Here is a 21,724-nt window from a genome sequence, read left to right as displayed (position 1 = left end):
AAGCAGAGATCGCCTCTGAGTAGGTGGTATGCGACGGAGTAAAGCTGGACTTTTTTGAGACGGTCCGTGGAGGGCATCTGTTTGAGGCCAGTAATCCTCTTTGTGAGGTATTTCTGTGGCCTTTCCAGTTGCTGTAGATGTCTTGTGAGGTGCATAGGTATCTGCAGAACCCTCGTGTCTGTATTCATGTTTCTGTGTTTTTTTATGGCCCTGTACCTAGGCATCTGCACTCACACACACCCATGTCTGTAGTCATATTTCTGTATTTTTTATGTTTACAAACTACCCCTGTACCTAGGTATCTGCAACCCACCCCGTGTCTATAGTCATGTTTCTATGTTTTTTATGGTTACAAACTGCCCTGTACCTAGGTATCTGCATGCACACACACACACACACACACACACACACACACACACACACACACACACACACACACACACACCCATGTCTCTAGTCATGTTTCTATGTTTTCCTGGTTACAACCACTCCCTCCTACATTACTACCTGCAGCTTCCTTGTCTCATGCAAAGAGTTCTTAGTATTCAACACTAATGCAGCCCAGTCAGCCACATCGGTTGGCACAGATGAGTAAATCGCTGACCACGACATGGGTGACGCGAGTCTGATTAGTTGCTTAGGCACCTGTTGGCACTGGTGTGGGTGAAGGGTGGAGTGATGAAGCTTACCCTGTTCAGCTCTCTATAGAAGGAGAGTATGGGCGGCATGCCTTTGAGGCACACTACGATAATATGAACCTATGAACACGTTCCCTGGTGGAGACCAGAAAACCTTACCTAAGTGCCTTTCTCAGTGAGGAGGTGGGGATGTTTTGAAGGCTTACGTCAGTTGTGGCTGTGTCTGATACCCCATCATAATGCCCATTTTGCACATCTTCCTCAGGAGCGCTGATTGACTAGACATGAACAGTGGTGGGTTTAAAGCAAAAATCTTTTCTACAATGTATGACGGCACAGCTCCCAGCATCCAACCCCTGTCCTGTTCAGAGCAAAGGGACCAAAGAGCTGTCACCTAGAAGGAATTAGTAGGTCTGTGGGGCAGTCCATGGGATGCTTGATAGTCTGAATATCACCCAGACATATTTCAAGTCTCCATTTTGGTCTTTGTAGTGTTCTTTTTCATATGTTTTTTATTCTGCCTGCTACCAAGTACCTACTCCATAGGTTCATAGGAGGGTACTAGGCTATTGGCCCTAGGGCCTATGTAAGCCTAGCCAAAAATGTACCCTGGCTTTCCCCACCTAAGAAAATTATTTTCCTGTGCCCCTGTCAAGCAGAACCACAGAAGTGATCCACAGGGTGAATTTCCTATCTCCCATCCAATCATCAAGATTTTTCTTGAAGAGTGCTTATGAGGAGCTCTGTTTGACATAGATAGGTAGTCTGTTCCAGAGTATAGGTAGTCTCTGGGACAGGAATTTATTCCTCCAGCATGTTCTGTTTATTGTGGTGACAAAGTTTAGGTCCCTAGAGCGTGTAGCTTGGAGGGATTGGGATTTCTTTAAGTGGAGCATGTCCAACAGCTCTGGGTTTGACATAGCTTTGTATGTTAAGCAGAGATCGCCTCTGAGTAGGTGGTATGCGACGGAGTAAAGCTGGACTTTTTTGAGACGGTCCGTGGAGGGCATCTGTTTGAGGCCAGTAATCCTCTTTGTGAGGTATTTCTGTGGCCTTTCCAGTTGCTGTAGATGTCTTGTGAGGTGCATACCAAAAGGAGTGTTAAACTCTATAATGGGTCTAATGAGTGATGAGTAGAGTGGAACAATTACCTCTTTTTCTGGATGAGAAACCTTTTGTGATGAGGTGAGCCACGGAGAAGGATTTCCTGACCACTGTGGCGATGTGATTATCAAAGGAGAGACTACTGTCCACCTGTATCCCAAGGTCTCTTATCACATTTTTGGCATTAAGTAGATTACCAGCTATGTGGTAGTTCATGGGTACAGAGTTTTTACCAAAGAGGATGACAATACACTTTTTGGCATTGACACCAGGCATCTGTCTCCGTGAGGCCCTTTTGTAGTATGTCCACATCGTTAGGAGTTTCGATTATGGCTCCTAGTTTGCAGTCATCTGCAAAATTTGTTAGCGAAAGACCTTCTGTGTTAGCCTGTACCTCAGAGAAGTAGATACCAAACAGGAGAGGACCCAGGACTGAACCCTGTGGTACTCCACTTGTCACTGGTCTGAAGTCGGATTTGGAGTCTGCTACTTTCACATTGTGGGTTCTGTCCATGAGCCATTTGGCAACCCATCTTGTGACATGAGGATTTATACCTAGTTTAGTGAGCTTATCTATAATTCCAGAGTGAGGGATGGTGTTGAAAGCCTTGGCGAGATCTAGATAAGCTGTGTGAACCACCTTACCCTCATCTATGGCTTTGGTGACTGCTTCAAAGAAGTCAGTCAGGTTTAGGAGACATGATCTGCCTTTTACAAAGCCGAACTGGGTAGGGTCTAGAGTTTGGAGATTACCAATGTCTTTGTTTATAAGTTCCATGATGATACGTTCCATGGCCTTGCAGACCAGGCTCGTCAGGCTAATGGGGCGGTAGTTCCCGGGGTCCTTCATGGCTCCCCCTTTGTGGAGTGGGATAACCATCATGGTGCGCCATTCACTGGGCACAAAGCCTGAAGTGAGGCTATGGCTGAACATGGTACTTAGGTAGGGTGCCAGTTCATTCTGTAGTTCATGTAGAATGCAGCCTGGGATATTGTCAGGTCCCATGGATGCGGTGTTCTTGGTTTTGGAGAGTGTGTTTTTTACCTCTGCAGCCATGATTACAGGAACTTTGCATTCTTCCTGTATAGAGTTGGGCCATCTAGGGGGTGAGAAGGGGGTAAAGTTAGCACTGAACCTATCTGCCAGGATGTTGGCAATTTCAGTTGGTTCTGTTTATTTAGTGCCATTATGCTGTAACTCAGAGCAGATCTGAGTGTTGCCATTGAGATTCTTGACATAGCTATAGAATGCTTTGTGGTTGTCTTTAGAGTCAGTGGCAATTTTGTTTTCGTAACTAGCTTTGGAGGATTTTATGAGGGATCTTAGCTTCTTCCTGAGGTTGACCAGGGTTTTCCTCCAGTCGTGGGATTTTACTCTTTTTTGCAACAGTTTCTTTCTTCTGTTGTAGAGTTTGTTTGTGGCAGAGGACCACCAGATTGGCTTCCTTTTTTTGGAGGATAGCATCTTGTTGCTATTAGGGATAGCATGATCCATGCATGCATGTAAGTGCTTATAAAGTGTATTTGTGTAGGATTCAGCAGTCGTAACTCTATTGTCCGTCTGCTTGGGTGACATGAAGTTTGCCACTTCTGTCTTAAGAAGTGTGAAGTTGGCTTTGGAGAAGTTTTTTACGTTTGTTTCCCTAACTGGGGGTGGAAGCGGGATATGGATGTCTAGGTTGATTAGCTTGTGGTCGGATCTGACCAACAAGGAATTGACCTCTGGTGTGGAACACCGGTTGCCCTTGTTGGTAATGACCAGGTCTAGGATATTACTACCCCTGGTGGGGGTGTGAATAAGTTGATCCAAGGCGTTGGAATTTATGAATTGCAGAAAACGTTGAGCAAAAGAGTTGGTACATGAGTAGTTTTCCCAGTTAATGGTGGGGTAGTTGAAATCGCCCATTATTAGGGTGTTAGGCTGTACCCTAATACTTTCCAGTGTATCAAGAAATGAAGAGTGGGAATCCTGGGGCATGATGGGGGGTTTGTAGCAAGCTGCAATTTGGATTGCGGTCTTGCCCAGAGTTAGTTGCACTTGGATAATCTCGGATGCATTATGCTGTTCAACTAGCCTGGAGGTGTGGATATCCTTAATGAATATGGACACACCTCCACCTTTAGTGCTTCGTTCTGGGTTAGGTGGCCCATTCTTCTGCCTCTTACTCTTCTATCGTAATGTAAATATGTAGTCGAAGTAAAGTACTTATTCAAGTCATCTCTGGGCAGTGTTATCTGCTGTGAGCTTATACCATAACAACAATTTCTTCTTAACTGGAGAAATCTTCTATAACTTTGGTACATTTTTAAAAGTGGTGTTTAAAAGATTGTTTATCTAATTCCCTAACTGATAACAATAATAACTCATTATTTCTCACAGCATATGTATTTGTTGGAGATTTATGGCTTCTCAGGAGTATTGTGAGTTTTAGGGTGAAATGATCACGTGGGCTACATGAGTATGGGATTTCAGTTATGGGCTGTGCTACTTAAGTGTACCATGTGCCAACTGTATTCTTAATGCCGTGCTTGTGAGACAGACATGCGAGGGAGAACAGGAGGTGGCAAGACCGACCAGCAGTCATTGGTTTTATTACAGGGACATCTGTGTACATTGGTTTTATTAAAGGGATATCTGTGTACATTGATTTTATTATAGAGGCATGTGTATATATTGGTTTTATTACAGGGACATCTGTGTATGTTGATTTTATTACAGGGATATTTGTATACATTGTTTTTATTAGAAGGGCATCCGTGTGCATTGGTTTTATTATAGGGGCATCCGTGTGCGTTGATTTTATTATAGGGGCATCCGTGTGCATTGATTTTATTATAGGGGCATCCGTGTGCATTGGTTTTATTATAGGGGCATCCGTGTGCATTGGTTTTATTATAGGGGCATCCTTGTACATTGGTTTTATTATAGTGGTATCCGTGTACGTTGGTTTTATTATAGGGACATCTGTGTACATTGGTTTTATTATAGGGACATCTGTGTACATTGGTTTTATTATAGGGACATCTGTGTATGTTGGTTTAATTATATGGACATCTGTGTATGTTGATTTATTACAGGAACATCTGTGTATGTTGGTTTTAGTATAGAGACATCTGTGTACGTTAGTTTTATTGTAGGGGCATCCGTGTACATTGGTTTTATTGTAGAGACATCTGTTTACATTTGTTTTATTATAGGGACATCTGTGTATGCTGGTTTTATTACAGGGACATCTGTATATGTTAGTTTTATTATAGGGACATCTGTTTGGTTTTATTATATGTCGTGTATGTTGGTTTTATTATAGTGACACCTGTATATGTTGGTTTTATTATACATCGTGTATGTGGGTTTTATTACAGGGACATTTGTGTATGTTGGTTTATTAAAGGGACATCTGTGTACGTTGGTTTTGTTATACATGGTGTACATTGGTTTTATTATAGCGACATCTGTGTGCATCGGTTTTATTATACATTGTGTATGTCGGTTTTATTATAGCGACGTCCGTGTATGTTGGTTTTATTTTAAGGACATCTGTGTATGGTGGTTTATTACAGGGACATCTGTGTACGTTGGTTTTGTTATACATCAGTTTTATTATACATCGTGTGCATTAGTTTTTATTATACATCGTGTACATTGGTTTTATTATTGGGGTCAGTGTACGTTGGTTTTATTATAGGGACATCTCTGTATGTTGATTTTATTATAGTCGACATCTGTGTATATTGGTTTATTATAGGAACATCCACGTACATTGATTTTATTATACATTGTGTACGTTGGTTTTATTATAGAGACATCTGTGTATGAGGAGCCTTACCATTGCTTAGCACTTGCTGACACACACAATCTGTCGGTAGCAATTTGCCTGCTCTAAACCAAGTCACAGTGACAATGCTTCCAGGTCATCCCTTGAAAAAGAAGCACAATTTTAACAAATACCATATTGTATGTGCTATTGTAATGTTATAAAAGATTTTACTGCACAATCTGAAACATAAATACATTGATGCAGTTGGGCAAATTCTAACTGGCAAAACCTTGACTGAGACTTTTCATAGTAATTCTCATTTTTGTAGATTTTGATGGAATTTAAAATATTTGCATTGATAAACAAATGTGTTCTTTTTCCAGGTTACTGAGTCATCATCTTTGTCATATCAGACACACGCAATGTATTCGTCATTTCCAAGTCATATTACTAGATACTCAGAGCAACTCATTAATGCGTCTACAAGAGAACCTGTCACTGGTTTGGAGCGGTAAGAAAATATTACATTTGTCTGTTGAGCTGGAAAAGTCGCAGCAGCTTTTTGATTTTTTTAGGGGCGTGTGTGTGTGTGTGTGTGTGTGTGTGTGTGTGTGTGTGTGTGTGTGTGTGTGTGTGTGTGTGAATATATATGAGATTAACCACGTTTTCAAGTTTTTACTTGCTTGTGATTTGCAGTGGTAATATCTAGCAAATTGTACTGGATATAACATATTAACCTGTGATAAGAATTTTGTAGACAGTCAAAAGTATAAGGTTCTCTGTGAAGCCAGAGTAGATGTGTCAGCAGTTTTATGAAGGATTTATGCTTTAGATGTTCTGCTTTATACTCACCTCTTCCCTGTATGTTTATAGTTATGAGAACACCACATACTAAATTAGCAGGGATAGTCATGGCTTCCAGTTTATTCTGATTTGTACACATTGACTGTCCAGCCAGTAAAAGTGCTATGTGATAAACATTTTACAGTACTGCCTAGTTTTTAAACTGATTTTGACTTTTAAAGGTGATTGTACATCACGAGAGTAATATGTTTGTTGCTCATAAATGACGTTGGTTTGCAAAATGTCCTATTTTTTGTCCCTTACTCAACGAGAGGCCACCTATTGCCCATTGTTTGGCCATTTTATCCCAATCATTGGAAAATGGCAAAGGGTGTGGGATCCCCTAGTCATCTTATATGATATTTTTGTCTTATGCCCTACCAAGTCTAACTGCCTTTCTCTTCATAGATGCACATGGACTGCAGTGTTTGTGAAAGTACACTGCTTACTCAGGAGCACTGGCTGACTTGACATTTACTTTGTGTCCTTGTATAGAATTTCTCATGTAATTTATATCTGATGTGATACGACCTGCTTGCAGTACATGCGAGGGGAGAGCAGGCCAGTTACTAAAGATGAGCTTTTCTATTCATCTGGCCATCTGTGCAGCACTTCAGCTAATGATTGAACTTGGGTGGCCAGATACACAGGCTAGTGTCCTTCTGTCCTTAAGAGATCTGATTGGTCCTTATGTTTTAAGATTTAGTAAAATAACACCACTACACCCTCATTACATGTTTAGCATGGGTTCAGAAGTTTACTGAATCTGGCCAGTGCCGTGGTGTAGTAGGATAAAGATCTAACTACAGACCGGGCAACCTGGGTTCAACTAGCAGCTCTCTCTGGCAAAGGGAGATGTGCATGGCCCATCTGGGGGAACATTCATTAGAAATGCTCCCTGTGGAGGCGGGGGTCCCATTGACAGGAGTATCCCTCAGACACCTTGAGAAATGCAGGAGTGGTGGTGGGGAAAGAAGGATAGGTCATGACCTCTGTCCAGGAAACAGAAGCAGTTGCCCACACTTCTTTTTGTGACCCATGTCACCCTCTAGCTCACTCAGAGACATTTGTGGGGGGCAGAGGAGGAGTAACAGATAGACCAGTCAGTGCACATTGGGGGGGGGGGGCAGAATGAAACAGGTGAGGCAGGATTTTCTTGATCTGAAAAGAATCAGTTAGTGAACTGCTTTTTAAATGTGGTTAGTTTCTGGGTGTTTTTAATATAATGAGGTTACATGTTACAAGCTTTGAGAAAGCCTTTACACCTGTTGCTTTGGAGAAGTACGACCTTAGCAGTAATATTACATTTTCTGAATGAGTGCAGCGAGTATGTAGTGTGTGATTTGTGCCAGTGGTGGACAGTAGGAGCAGGTTAGTAATTTAATCAGCATTGTGGCCCTGGCAGTTACTGGAGACAGTTTGCTTTTCGCAGTAAGTAGAAGTGATGCAGTCTTGGGCTCCTTAAGGATATTAGTCTGCATATCCTGTTTACTCTGATTTGGAGGTTATAATCGTTAGGACTGAGCGTAGGACAATTAAGGATAAGCTGTAATGTTTACTAATTTGTACCATATATTGCTTTTATAAAGTTATACAGTTAACCACCCCAAATGCCTACTTTCATGAACAAATAAGAAGCCTACCATTGTCAGCTCATCTACACTGTCTGCATCCTAGATTTGTGTGCTTTATTAGTACATAACAAGTATGTAAGCCTCCAATGCACATCTGCACTCTTACCTCTGGTGCCACAGCTGGCATCTGCACTCTTACCTTTGGTGCCACAGCTGGCATCTGGCATCTGCACTCGTACCTTTGGTGCCACAGCTGACATCTGCACTTGTACCTTTCATGCCACAGCTGGCATCTGGCATCTGCAGTCTTACATTTGGTGCCACAGCTAGCGTCTGCACTCCTACCTTTGGTGTCACAGCTGGCATCTGCACTGTTATCTTGGTGCCACAGCTGACATTTGCACTCGTACCTTTGATGCCACAGCTGACATTTGCACTCGTACCTTTGGTGCCACAACTGACGACTGCATTCTTACCTTTGTACCACAGCTGTACATTAGAGCTGAATCCATACTGCTATAATACAGGTTCCTCAAACCAACAGTCCTTTTACAGTAGCAGACCAGATACCCATAGTCAGTCTGCTGTCTGCCCAGAACACTGGAAAGTATTATATACTAATGTTTATAAAACTCTTTATTAAATCCCTACATTTTAAGCTATTTCATAGATTCATATACTACTATATATATTAGCTACTTCCTTATTAATAACCACCTTTCCAGCTCTCTGCACGGCTTCAGACCTAAACATAGTACCAGCACTGCCTTACTGACCTTCACCAACACGGTACATCATCTCATGACAAATGCCAGCTTGTCATTTCCATCTTTCTTGGTATGTCCAAAACCTTCAACACTGTATCCACCAGATACTACTGTAAACTTTCTTCCTATCGCCTTAGTATGCCGTCACTAACTTGGCTCCATTGCTGTCTTTCCAATCGACAACAGGCTCGAAAATGGGAAAACTCTCTTCCCCCCTACTTCCCATTTCTGTGGGTGTACCCCAAGGTTCTGTTCTTGGTCCCCACCATCTCTTTATCATTATCCAAACAACCTTAGTTCAGCAACTCGACTGAACTCCATAGTGCACAGTATGCCGCCGGTGCTACACTTATCTGCACTAACCTCCATAGTGCACAGTATGCCGCCGGTGCTACACTTATCTGCACTAACCTCCATAGTGCACAGTATGCCGCCGGTGCTACACTTACCTGCACTAACCTCCATAGTGCACAGTATGCCGCCTGTGCTACACTTATCTGCACTAACCTTCATAGTGCACAGTATGCCGCTGCTGCTACACTTATCTGCACTAACCTCCATAGTGCACAGTATGCCGCCGCTGCTACACTTATCTGCACTAACCTCCATAGTGCACAGTATGCCGCCGCTGCTACACTTATCTGCACTAACCTCCATAGTGCACAGTATGCCGCCGGTGCTACACTTATCTGCACTAACCTCCATAGTGCACAGTATGCCGCCGGTGCTACACTTATCTGCACTAACCTCCATAGTGCACAGTATGCCGCCGGTGCTACACTTATCTGCACTAACCTCCATAGTGCACAGTATGCCGCCTGTGCTACACTTATCTGCACTAACCTCCATAGTGCACAGTATGCCGCCGCTGCTACACTTATCTGCACTAACCTCCATAGTGCACAGTATGCCGCCGCTGCTACACTTATCTGCACTAACCTCCATAGTGCACAGTATGCCGCCGGTGCTACACTTATCTGCACTAACCTCCATAGTGCACAGTATACCGCCGGTGCTACACTTATCTGCACTAACCTCCATAGTGCACAGTATGCCGCCTGTGCTACACTTATCTGCACTAACCTCCATAGTGCACAGTATGCCGCCGGTGCTACACTTATCTGCACTAACCTCCATAGTGCACAGTATGCCGCCTGTGCTACACTTATCTGCACTAACCTAAATAGTGCACAGTATGCCGCCTGTGCTACACTTATCTGCACTAACCTAAATAGTGCACAGTATGCCGCCGCTGCTACACTTATCTGCACTAACCTCCATAGTGCACAGTATGCCGCCGGTGCTACACTTATCTGCACTAACCTCCATAGTGCACAGTATGCCGCCGGTGCTACACTTATCTGCACTAACCTCCATAGTGCACAGTATGCTGCCGGTGCTACACTTATCTGCACTAACCTCCATAGTGCACAGTATGCTGCCGGTGCTACACTTATCTGCACTAACCTCCATAGTGCACAGTATGCCGCCGGTGCTACACTTATCTGCACTAACCTCCATAGTGCACAGTATGCCGGTGCTACACTTATCTGCACTAACCTCCATAGTGCACAGTATGCCGCCGGTGCTACACTTATCTGCACTAACCTCCATAGTGCACAGTATGCCCGTGCTACACTTATCTGCACTAACCTCCATAGTGCACAGTATGCCGCCGGTGCTACACTTATCTGCACTAACCTCCATAGTGCACAGTATGCCGCCTGTGCTACACTTATCTGCACTAACCTCCATAGTGCACAGTATACCGCCGGTGCTACACTTATCTGCACTAACCTCCATAGTGCACAGTATGCCGCCTGTGCTACACTTATCTGCACTAACCTCCATAGTGCACAGTATGCCGCCTGTGCTACACTTATCTGCACTAACCTCCATAGTGCACAGTATGCCGCTGCTACACTTATCTGCACTAACCTCCATAGTGCACAGTATGCCGCCGCTGCTACACTTATCTGCACTAACCTCCATAGTGCACAGTATGCCGCCGGTGCTACACTTATCTGCACTAACCTCCATAGTGCACAGTATGCCGCCGGTGCTACACTTATCTGCACTAACCTCCATAGTGCACAGTATGCCGCCGGTGCTACACTTATCTGCACTAACCTCCATAGTGCACAGTATGCCGCCGGTGCTACACTTACCTGCACTAACCTCCATAGTGCACAGTATGCCGCCGGTGCTACACTTATCTGCACTAACCTCCATAGTGCACAGTATGCCGCCGGTGCTACACTTATCTGCACTGCTTCCGTACCCCAAGAACTCCAACTAAAAATGCAGTCTTCTCTTCAGGACATTGAAACATACCTCTCTCAACAGCAACTCATTTTAAATCCCAGCAAAACTGATTATAGTTTTCAGTAACAGAAAGCCCAAATCTTCCCAGCTCCCTCTCGCAATCCTCGCCACAGACTGAACCAAAATAGTCCCCACAAATCATACTAAAGTTTTAGGTGTTATCATAGATGATAACCTCAAATTTGATATTTATATTGCCCAAACTGTCAAAGTCCAAATCAGACTAGGCACCTTATACATGGCCAAACCATACCTAACTCCCAACACCAGGCTAGCCACTGCTCTGTACACATCTTCTATTTACCCTCCTCTGTGACTGTCATATTCACAAACCTTCGAAAATCGGACCTCAACAACCTAGAATCATGTTACAGTAAGATCGCTAAATTTGCAACTAATCATCCACACAGATCTCACCACTGTTCAGCTCTTTCTCAATTAAACAGGTTAGAGCTCCCCCAACCTTTTATCATTTAGGCAACTAACCTTAGCATACAAAATAATCCACAATTCCAGCAACTGCCCTGTCATCTCCCGGTTAGTTCAACCTAGTATTACCCTTAGTTCCCTCAGATCTTCCAACAAACTTTTACTAAAGGTATCCAACTCCCACAACTATCATGGCGACTCCCTCTCTTCACACAGAATAGCCAAACTCTGGAACACCCTTCCAGAGACCATAGCAAAAAACCCTATTCACAATCAGTTCAAATCTCTCCTAAAGGAGCACCTTACCAGTCTTTGGCTGTGCTCCTGACACTCTCCAGGTTAATTATTTTCCTTCTTCTATTATTTTTCTCATCAAAAATTCTATCCTCCAAAATATTATACTTAATACAAAATTTTTCATTGCCACCTCCCAAATATATTATTCAAAGATACAATAAACTAATTTTAAATTTTCTATGGTTTCCAAATAAACCCGTATAGCCTTAAATAAACATTTGCCAGATTGGGAAGATGGTGGAATTAATTTACCGGATATTGATTTATATATTACCTCATCTGTTATTAAAAACATAACACTATGGTTAAATAATTCATACACACGTATATGGAAACAAGCCCATGAGCAGATTTACATAGAAATCAATTATAATCACATACAAGACAACTTAACAGTAATATCATCATCCCTTATATGGATGTTAAAAGATTATTTTTTAGGGAAAAGGAATAATGTTAATAAATTGCCATCAAACTATGTAAGCTCTACACTTTCAGTGTTCAAAACATATATAAACAAAATACCAAATATTAATTCTTGGATTTTTCTTATTTTCCCTATAGCTTTTACACCAAATATTCTAGATACATTCCAAATATCTAAAATAAATATACTTAAAGAAGAAACATTACTCTTTTGGCATCAACTTATAGAGAAAGGGAAAATTCTAACAAAGGAACAGATAATTTATAATTGTAATATAAATAAAGACAAATGGCTGTTTTTACAAAATCTAAGGCATTTTCTTATAAATAAAATAGAACAAATGCAACCTTCAGTTAGACATGAAGCTCCAAAACTCATTGAATACCTTTTTCTTATCACAAAACAGCCTTATCAGGGTACAGGTTATTTGTCTAATATCTATAAAATTGTTAAAAAAACAAAAAACTATCATGAAAAATCATACTGGAATTATTATACTTTAATAAACAACCATCCTCCAGTTGAAGAAGAAAAAAGTAATATTCTAAAATCTTCCAAATTTTCTACATTATCAAAATACTGGCAATTATTCACTTGGAGATATCTAATTAGAAGTTTCTATACACCACATAGGTTAGCTAAAATGTATTCTATTGAAGATCAATGTTGGAGATGCCATACCAAGATAAAAGCAGATTGGCAGCATGTTTTTTTATGAATGTATATGTCTCAATATGTACTGGAAATCCATTAATTATTTTTTTCAGACTGTTTATAATGATAATTTTCAATTAACAAAGTCTTTAATTTTATTCAACTCTCCTATTCCAAACTGTGTACCAAAAAAAGACACTAAAATTCTATGGTCACTATTGGCAATTTCACGTAAAATCATAACTATACACTGGAAAAATGAGGCTTCCCACGCTCAAGGAATTTGAGACTTTAACAACAACAGTTGCTCACATGGAAATATTAACAGTGAAGAACAGAACTAAAAGATCTACTTCTTACTATTACTCTTGGATGAAAGTACTGGAAATACTTGAAAATATCAAAGAAGATATATCATCTTATGTTTCTAACTTTATATAATATAGAATTTCAATGTTATTTGCATAGACACCAATGTAAATAGTTATATAATGGTTTGAAGTTAGTAATGTTTTAGAATTGTAAATATGTTATTTATCTTTATTTCATGTAATGTTTAAGACATCTTATTTGAAATAATAAAAAAAAAATATTTAGTGAAAAAAAAAATTCTATCCTCCTTATCTTAATTTATTTTAGTATACAAAAATACCCAGTACTTGCATTGTACTAATTCTTGTATTGTTTTATTGCTTGTTGTTGTACTGTGATTGTATTATACTATTACTTGTGCTTTATTATTACTTGTTTTGTTGTGTTGTACTACTGTGGAGCTTTTCTCCCCAGGTCTCCACTGAAAACAGGCCTCTGGCTCAGTCGGACATACCCGGTTAACTGGCCCAGTTGGACATACCCGGTTAACATGCACATTAACATAAAAGAAACCCCAATAATAGTTTTTACTGTTATTATCAGGCAGTATAACATACATGTTTTAACAAGTTCTCTAGAACATCGTTTCTACATGTATTATTCCTACAAATTCCCTTTATTTATACGAAACTTACTCCTTCCATTTCCTAAACATCTCACACCCAGTTCTGCTTTATAATATACATAACTTCCTTTACTTTGGGTATAGATTTTTATTTCTGTTTTCTAGTAATTGTTACTATTTTTTTTTGGCAACCAGTAGCTTTAAACTTAGTGAGGCTTTACAATGTCTGAGCAATTCAGGTCCTATATCTAAACCCAAATGAATAATTTCATTAGTTACAGACACCCCCCCAACATTTCTGTCAAAATACTCTGTTGGGAATTTTTTAAATCTGCCAACTCATTACAACAAATGTGCCCAGTAACCACTATTTATCCATTACCTGAGGAAACATTCTCTGTCTGCTTGGGATGTGAAAATTAACTATACAAAACTTGTTTGCAAAATCCTTAAACCTTCTGAGTTTTGTTGCATACTTGGGAGCTTTACAATTTTCTTCTTACTGATTCTTTCTGAATTGCCTTTCTATCCTATTTTCTAACCTCCACTGATTGATTCTTATAGTTATGCAATATGATATATGCACTACTAATTATCTGTCTTTTTAACAGCAGCTTCTCTTCTAGACTCAACTAAAGCCTCTACCACAGCAGGCCTTTCACTTAACACTCCCGCGTCCATTTCTGTTTGCCTGTACACACACACACACACACACACACACACACACACACACACACACACACACACACACACACACACACACACACACACACACACACCTGATAGGAAAGGAAGTATATAACATGCAGTCCTACTTTCTGCTTAGCCTTTACTGTTCCTTCCCAAATGATTTGTTCCCCATTACTTTGGTTTCTTTCCTGATTTCCTCCAATACATTTCAGGGCCCTTTTGCCTGATGTTCTTCATGTTTCACTGTTGCAGTCATCACACTTGGGTTATCTGCCTGCAGGTAGCCCTCAGTCGGCCCAAATACCAGAGTCTTGGGATTTTTGGGTCGGATGCTGTCACCTCTTCCATGATGTCAGGTCGTCAGGGGTGTAAAGCATGCAGCCGATGCCATTACATCTGCTTTTCTTGCCGAGCAGAGCCCGAAACAGAAGCAGTTCGCAAGTACTGGGCGGCCGTTACCTGAAATTTTCATTATTCGAGTTTCAGACCTGAAGTCTTCTAAAGCTAAGTACCCCATTGGTAATCCTTTTTTCTTGCTCTAGCCGGTGTCAGAAAAAGTTAACAATTGTCTTGCCTGTGGAAAGCAAATACCTCTCAGAGATTTTTATTCTTACTGCATCACCTGCTTAGGCCCAGATCACGACGTTCCTCGCTGTCAGTTTTGTGCCCTGTTCAACGTCTGAACTATTTGTCGTCAGGCTATCTTTGTCACTAAATTCTTTCGGTCTCGTTCTCCATATTCCGAAATAGCTTCAATAAGCCATCCGACTACCGATCTTCCAAAAAAACGTAAGGATAAAGACAGAGACAGACCGCATAGGCCCAAAACTGCCGCCGACGCTTCCGTTAAGCTAGTCGCCAGTCCGCCAGTACTCAGTGAGGTGCTTTCGCAGCCCCTGATACCCGCATCTACAGATTCACAGGCCTCTACTGAGACCCATTTGGAGTCCAGTATGCCACGAGATGTTTCTTCGACTATGGAACCTGTGGATGTCTCTACCTTGGATGGATCCGGAGCCGCTGTGCAGGCACCGGCTTCTGAGGGTGTATTCAGACCTTCCGATGTTCGTATTAAACCATCTACTTGCTTTCTGACTAAAACTACCGAATTTCTCAGGCCCAGAGTTCGCACTTCGCCTAGAAAACCGATGACCAAAGTGCATTTTCAAGCTCCCATGCCACAGAAGCAAATGCTTAGAATGGCTGAAGACTTTATTACTTTAATCAGGGAAAGCCAGCCTTCCCCCTCTAAAAGACAAAGAATTGATTTTCCTTCTGATTCTTCAGATCATGCGTCCGATGACTCTGACCCCTCTGATTACCAGGACATACCTTTGTCTACCTATGAGGATTCAGATGCAGAGGATTCTACTTCCTCTGCCTCCCCCCCAGAGGATTTTTCTTTTGGTAAAACCCTGCATACCCTCAGAGAGCATTTCCACTGTGAGTGCCAGGACTACTGACAGTCCGAGAAGAGACTCAGGGAATTTTAAACTTGCCTCACCACAGGCCCCTAGCTATCCCCCCATTCTGGAAATTGTAGATGATGTCTTCATGGAATCCAGTCTTACCCTGGATACTTTGCCACCAGCTCCTAGAAAGCCAAACAGGTACTATAGGGTTCCTGACTCTCTCAAATTTCTTTTCAAAAATCCCACTGCGGATCCAGAGACCATTTCCCAGGGACCTAAAAGTATTAAGGCTACTACAGCCAAAAACCCTACCCCTTTGGACAGGGATTCTAGGGCTTTAGACAGATGGGGGAAGAAGGTATATACCTCTGCTACTCTTGCCATCAGAGCTTTAAATTGCCAGTTTCACATGTTGTAATACCAGCAGCATATTATGGAACTAATTAAACGAAAAATGATGCTGATTCCTGATTGTGCAGAAAATAAAGATTTACAAGAATTAAAGCATTGTGCAAACCACGTTGGAAAACATACTTTGCAGTGTGGTTTTGATGCCTTAGAAGCATCTTGCAGGGCTGCTGTCACTGGGTCTGTTTTGAGAAGGCATGCTTGGCTGGAAGAACAAATATTGCCAGACCATGTCAAAGCAAAATTACTAGATGCTCCATTAAACTAAGAATGGTTGTTTGGCACAAAAGCAGAAGTAGTTCTTAAAAAGATAGAGGAAAAAGCTAAATCTATGCAAACTGTTTAAGATTTCCTACAGGTACAACCACCTAGATTCAGTATGCATTGGCTATCAAAGAACTGGTCCTTTCCAGTCCCTCCTAGACCTTCTTATTCCAAACCCAGGGGCAACAGATCACCAAGACTATAGTCTCAGGCTATCCACATATCTAAATAGTGGAGTGCTCCCACCTCAAAAACAGGGAGTGGTAAGCCACCCCCTTATGGAAAAAGTTCACAATGATTTGTCCTTCATCCTTCCCAACCTTGCAAGTACTTGCACCCCTAGGAGGAAAACTTGCCCTGCATGCAAAAAACTGGGAGTACATTACCCAGGACAGATCGGTCTTAAACATTGTATCCCAGGGATACATATTCTACTTCCACTCTCTGCCAACCCCAAGCAGATTGCCAGACCTTTCCCCAAACCAGTACGGTCTCTTCTCAATATCAGGGCTATTCACCCTGTCCCAAAAGAGCAAAGGGGACAGGGTTTCTACTCCAGACTGTTTCTGGTGCCCAGAAAAGAAAACTCTTGGCGCCCTATCCTGGATTTGTCAATTCTCAACACCTTCTTGGTGGTACCAAAATTCAAAATGCTTACACTCCAACAGCTGCTTCCTATGCTAGCCAAGGACTTCTGGCTGGTCACCCTAGACTTAAAAGAAGCTTATCTGCACATCCCTATAAGGGAATCCTGCAGGAAATATCTACGTTTCAGGGCAGGCTCTATGCACTGTCAGTTCTCTGCACTTCCCTTTGGCTTATCTACTGCATCCAGGGTATTCACCAAGTGCCTGGCTCCAGTGCGTACTGCAGGCAGAGAAAAATTCAAATTTACCCATACTTAGATGATTGCCTTCAGGCAGACAGTCAGGAACTGCTATTACAGCACCTGACATTTGTAAATAGACTCCTAACTTCTCTGGGGTATACCATCAACGAAAAGAAATCACATCTGGTACCCAGCCAAAACATTGTATTCCTGGGAGCAAGCTTGAATACATTATCCCAGATGGCATTCCTCACTGCAGAAAAGCAGGGTTTATTTGGCAAATTACTTCAAACTACTGGCCACCCAAACCCAGCTATCTGCAAGAAGAATACTGCAAGCCGTAGGGTTCATGGCCTCATGCATTCTCCTAATTCCATATGCAAGACTGCATATGAGGAAACTTCAATGGTACTTAAAAAGTCTCTGGTGTCAACATTCTCAGGACCTGGAAACAGTAATTTCTATCATTCCTTGCCTAAGGGCAGAGTTCCTTTGGTGGACAGAGGCCTGCTACCACAACGAGAGACTCCCTTTCACTCAACCCCCTGCCGCCCAAACCCTGACAACAGGCGCATCAGACTATGCATGGGGGGGGGGGGGCTTACATGGCGGGCAAATGTATTCAAGGCAAATGGAACCCAGGACAAATGCACCTGCGTATCAATCAAAAAGAGATGTTAGCTGTACAGAATGCACTGACAGCCTTCAAATACCTTATCCTTCCAGGACAGCTCTCAATAAAGACAGACAATACCACAGTTATGTGGTACATAAACAAGCAGGGGGGAACTCATTCCTACCCACTCTGCAAGCTAGCCATGGCTCTGTGGAACACAGCCTTGAGCCGTCAAGTGCACCTGCAAGCTCAATTCCTGCCAGGCAAAGAAAATTCACTGGGAGACGATTTAAGCAGAAATCTAAAGGACCCATACGAGTGGAAACTGGAACCCAACACCTTCAAGCATCTAATCCACAGGTGGGGTACACCAGAGGTGGGCCTCTTTGCCTCCCCCCAAAACCATCAGTTGAGCAAATTTTGCACCAAGCATGGAAAGTGGATGCCCTTTCTTTTACATGGGAAAACCTATCAATCTATGCCTTTCCCCCTCTGCCCCTCCTCTCGAAAGTACTACTCAAATCAAATAGGACAGGTCAAGGACAGTCCTGATTGCACCAGACTGGCCACGCCAGCACTGGTACCCACTTTTATGCAGTCTGACAGCAGTGCCACCCTGGCATCTGCATCAGACCCCCTCTCTGCTGTCTCAGCAGGAGGGCCAGATTTTGCATCCTCAGCTGCAAACCCTGAACCTAGCAGCCTGGCTTATTCCCTGAATGCATCACCACCAGCCCTCAGCAAACAGATGCAGGATGTCATCCTTGAGGCAAGGAGGCCTAGTACTAGGAAATCTTATTCAGAAAAGTGGAAAAGATACTGCTCTTGGTGCCTGTCTCAGGGTAAGGACACAGCTGTGCCCTCCTTACCTCAAATCCTAGATTACCTAGCAGAGCTGCTCCACAAAGGCCTATCCTTCTCTTCAATTAAGATTCATGCCTCTGCCATCTCAGCTCATTACAATACTGAGCCACTCCTCTTTTCTCACCCTCTGGTCAAACAGTTCCTGAGAGGAACGAATAATTTAAGATCCCCAAGGAGAGCTCCCTTCTCCTGCCTGGGACCTTAACTTTGTACTAGAGAAGCTCATGCTTCCCCCTTTTGAGCCTGCTGCCACAGCAGAGTTAAAATTCCTCTCTTGGAAAACAGCTTTACTTCTAGCCATCACTTCAGCAAGAAGAGTGTCTGAGTTACAGGCACTAATTGCTGTGGAACCCTTCATTATTTTCCATGCTGACAGGGTTTCCGTCAGGACTAACCCATCATTTATGCCCAAGGTGGTATCCAGCATGGCTTTAAACCAGTCAATCCATTTACCCACCTTTTTTTCCTAATCCTCAGAATAAAGGGGAAAGGATCCTGCACTCCTTGAACATGCACAGACAGCTTAGGTTCTACCTTGACAGGACTAAAATTTTCAGAAACTCTGATCAGCTACTAGTCACCTTTTCTACAGAGGCAGAGGGCAAGGCCATTTCAAAGCAAATTATCTCCAAATGGATAGCACACTGCATTCATTTCTGCTACAAACACCATGGAAAACCTACCACACAGGGAATAAGAACCCATTCCACTAGGGCTACCTCCGCCTCTACAGCATTTCTCAGGGGAGTCCCTACCAGGGACATCCTGGAAGCTGCAACCTGGAGTCCTGTATACACCTTCACCAAGCATTACCACTTACCTATCTTTTCTAAATCCAGAGCTGGTTTTGCTACAGCAATCTTGCAAGGTCTGATAGCCATCCCAAATACTTCTTGACTGCCTCCACTCTTCCTCAGCTTTGGGAATCAACCCACTTACCATAAATGTAGATGTTCGAGTGTCTTCACTGTTGCAGTCCTGGTTACCCTCCTTCCAGCCCCCTGACTTATCTATACTTTCTACCTATCCTCTTTTTTGGCCATATCTTATGGCAATGGTATTTACTTTACACCATGTAATTGCTTCCTATTATGGGGACTCCTGACATCTGGGGCAAGAAAAACTAATGTAATGGCGTCGGCTGCATGTTTTATACCCCCCCTGATGACCTGACGTCATGAAAGAGGTGACAGCATCTGACGCAGAAATCCCAAGACTCTGGTATTTGGACCGACTGAGGGCTACCTGCAGGCAGATAACCCAAGTGTGATGACTGCAACAGTGAATACACTCAAACATCTACATTTATGGTAAGTGTACACAACTTTACTTTCTCTATACCTATTGCTAAAATCTCCTTTCTCAGTTCTCCCATAGGCTTAGTTCATAGAGTAGTCTCTGCCCCTTTGTATATAATATTCTGTATGATTATTTCCTTAACTGTTTGCACCTAAAATCCTGGACTCCTGGCATCTCCCTAGCTCGTCCTCCTTTCCATCATCTTGTCCATATACTTTAATTTATAACCTTCTGCTTGAATTATGTATGCAAGTCTTAACTTACCGCTGAAGCACCCTTTTAGTTTGATAACCCAAAACCACCTTGTTATCCCACTTAGGAAAGCACTAGGCTAGCTGCCTTTACAAGTTATTTTAAGCCTAGGCAATTTCCCTTCAATTGTGAGAATCAGACCCTGGGCCTTGTACCTCTGAGGTAAATACCTTAATCATTACGCTAATCCCTAATCCAAAAATTACAAATTTCAAGCCCAAACACACCTTTTTGTGGATATAGCCATTTTTTCCAAGGTGAGAATCAAACTTTGTATCTTGTCTCTTTAAGGTAAATGGCTTAACCATTATGCCAACCCAACTTAAGTCTTCCTCTCCTCCCCTCTCAAATGGATTCCTTCATTTCTTTATTAATTACCATCCACTATTTCTCTTGTAATTGATAAAATATGCCTGACCTGTATATAACATTAAAGGGAATAAAAGCATTTTCACTGCTTGTATCTTACTGTTCAAGTCCATAATTAAGTTTCTAGTTTCTCAGTGTTGTATTATCTTTTGTTAATTTTCTTCCACCATATCCTTAATTGCCCCAACATAATCATTTCAATCCGTACATCTATTGCTAAACCTGTTCATGCATGGCATCAGTTTACTGCTATGGCCTTTGTTTTATCTTTGTGTCTTATATCTCAAAAAGATTTAAAAATGTATCAGAATGTTCCACAACATCAAAACATTCTTTACTATATTTATCAAGTATGTAGAATAATAATAAATACAAATAAAGTTAACTGTTCTTGTGTACCATACCAGTTATAGCCTTGAATTTTTGAACGCCTTCTTTCATTTGCCAGCACCTCTAAATATAAAGCAGATAACAGTGTGGAAAGGATATTCATACCTGGTCCATCTTTTCAGACGCAGCTAGTCAGGCAGGAACTCTTCCCACCTTAATTGTTGCTTCTGCCCCTTCGTATGTCCTCCTTACTAAACCATGTTATTTTATCAGGGAATGCACTGTCCAACTCATTAAATCCCAGTTGGCTTTGTCAGATGCTTTTTCGTCAACAAGTCCCACCAATTATAACTTCTTACACACTTGCTTTCCTTTGAATCATATTTGTTTCACAGAATCTCTGGTTGTTCTTGTCATCGGCTCCCTAAGTTTGGCAACAACCTTTTCAACTTTGAGCTAAGAGATTTGTACTCTGGAGTTATCAAAAAGTACTGTTTCATAATGCTACATATCAAAATACAACTCTAATTCTTTACAAGTGTTATTAGCAAGTTCAAGGGGCCAGAGGTGCAGGGAAATTTTGAGAGTAAGGTAACAGAAAGGAAAGACAAGTGGAGCAAGGCCTTTTGAAAACAGTT

The 21,724-nt window shown here is 42.0% G+C and overlaps 1 protein-coding gene across 1 annotated transcript in view; it reads left to right on the top strand.

The window, feature by feature from the left end:
* The window catches only part of C2CD3 (C2 domain containing 3 centriole elongation regulator), a 2,415,762-nt gene that overhangs the window by 1,968,928 nt on the left and 425,110 nt on the right, over positions 1–21,724 (top strand). The window contains exon 34 of the mRNA XM_044072855.1: positions 5,884–6,011. Coding sequence (XP_043928790.1) covers positions 5,884–6,011 — 128 coding nt within the window. The remainder of the gene's footprint in view (positions 1–5,883; positions 6,012–21,724) is intronic.

The sequence above is a fragment of the Protopterus annectens genome, chromosome 5.part1, assembly GCF_019279795.1.
Source record: "Protopterus annectens isolate FY-2018-M chromosome 5.part1, PAN1.0, whole genome shotgun sequence".
Taxonomy (NCBI): Eukaryota; Metazoa; Chordata; order Ceratodontiformes; family Protopteridae; genus Protopterus; species Protopterus annectens.
This window is presented reverse-complemented; position numbering and strand designations above follow the sequence as displayed.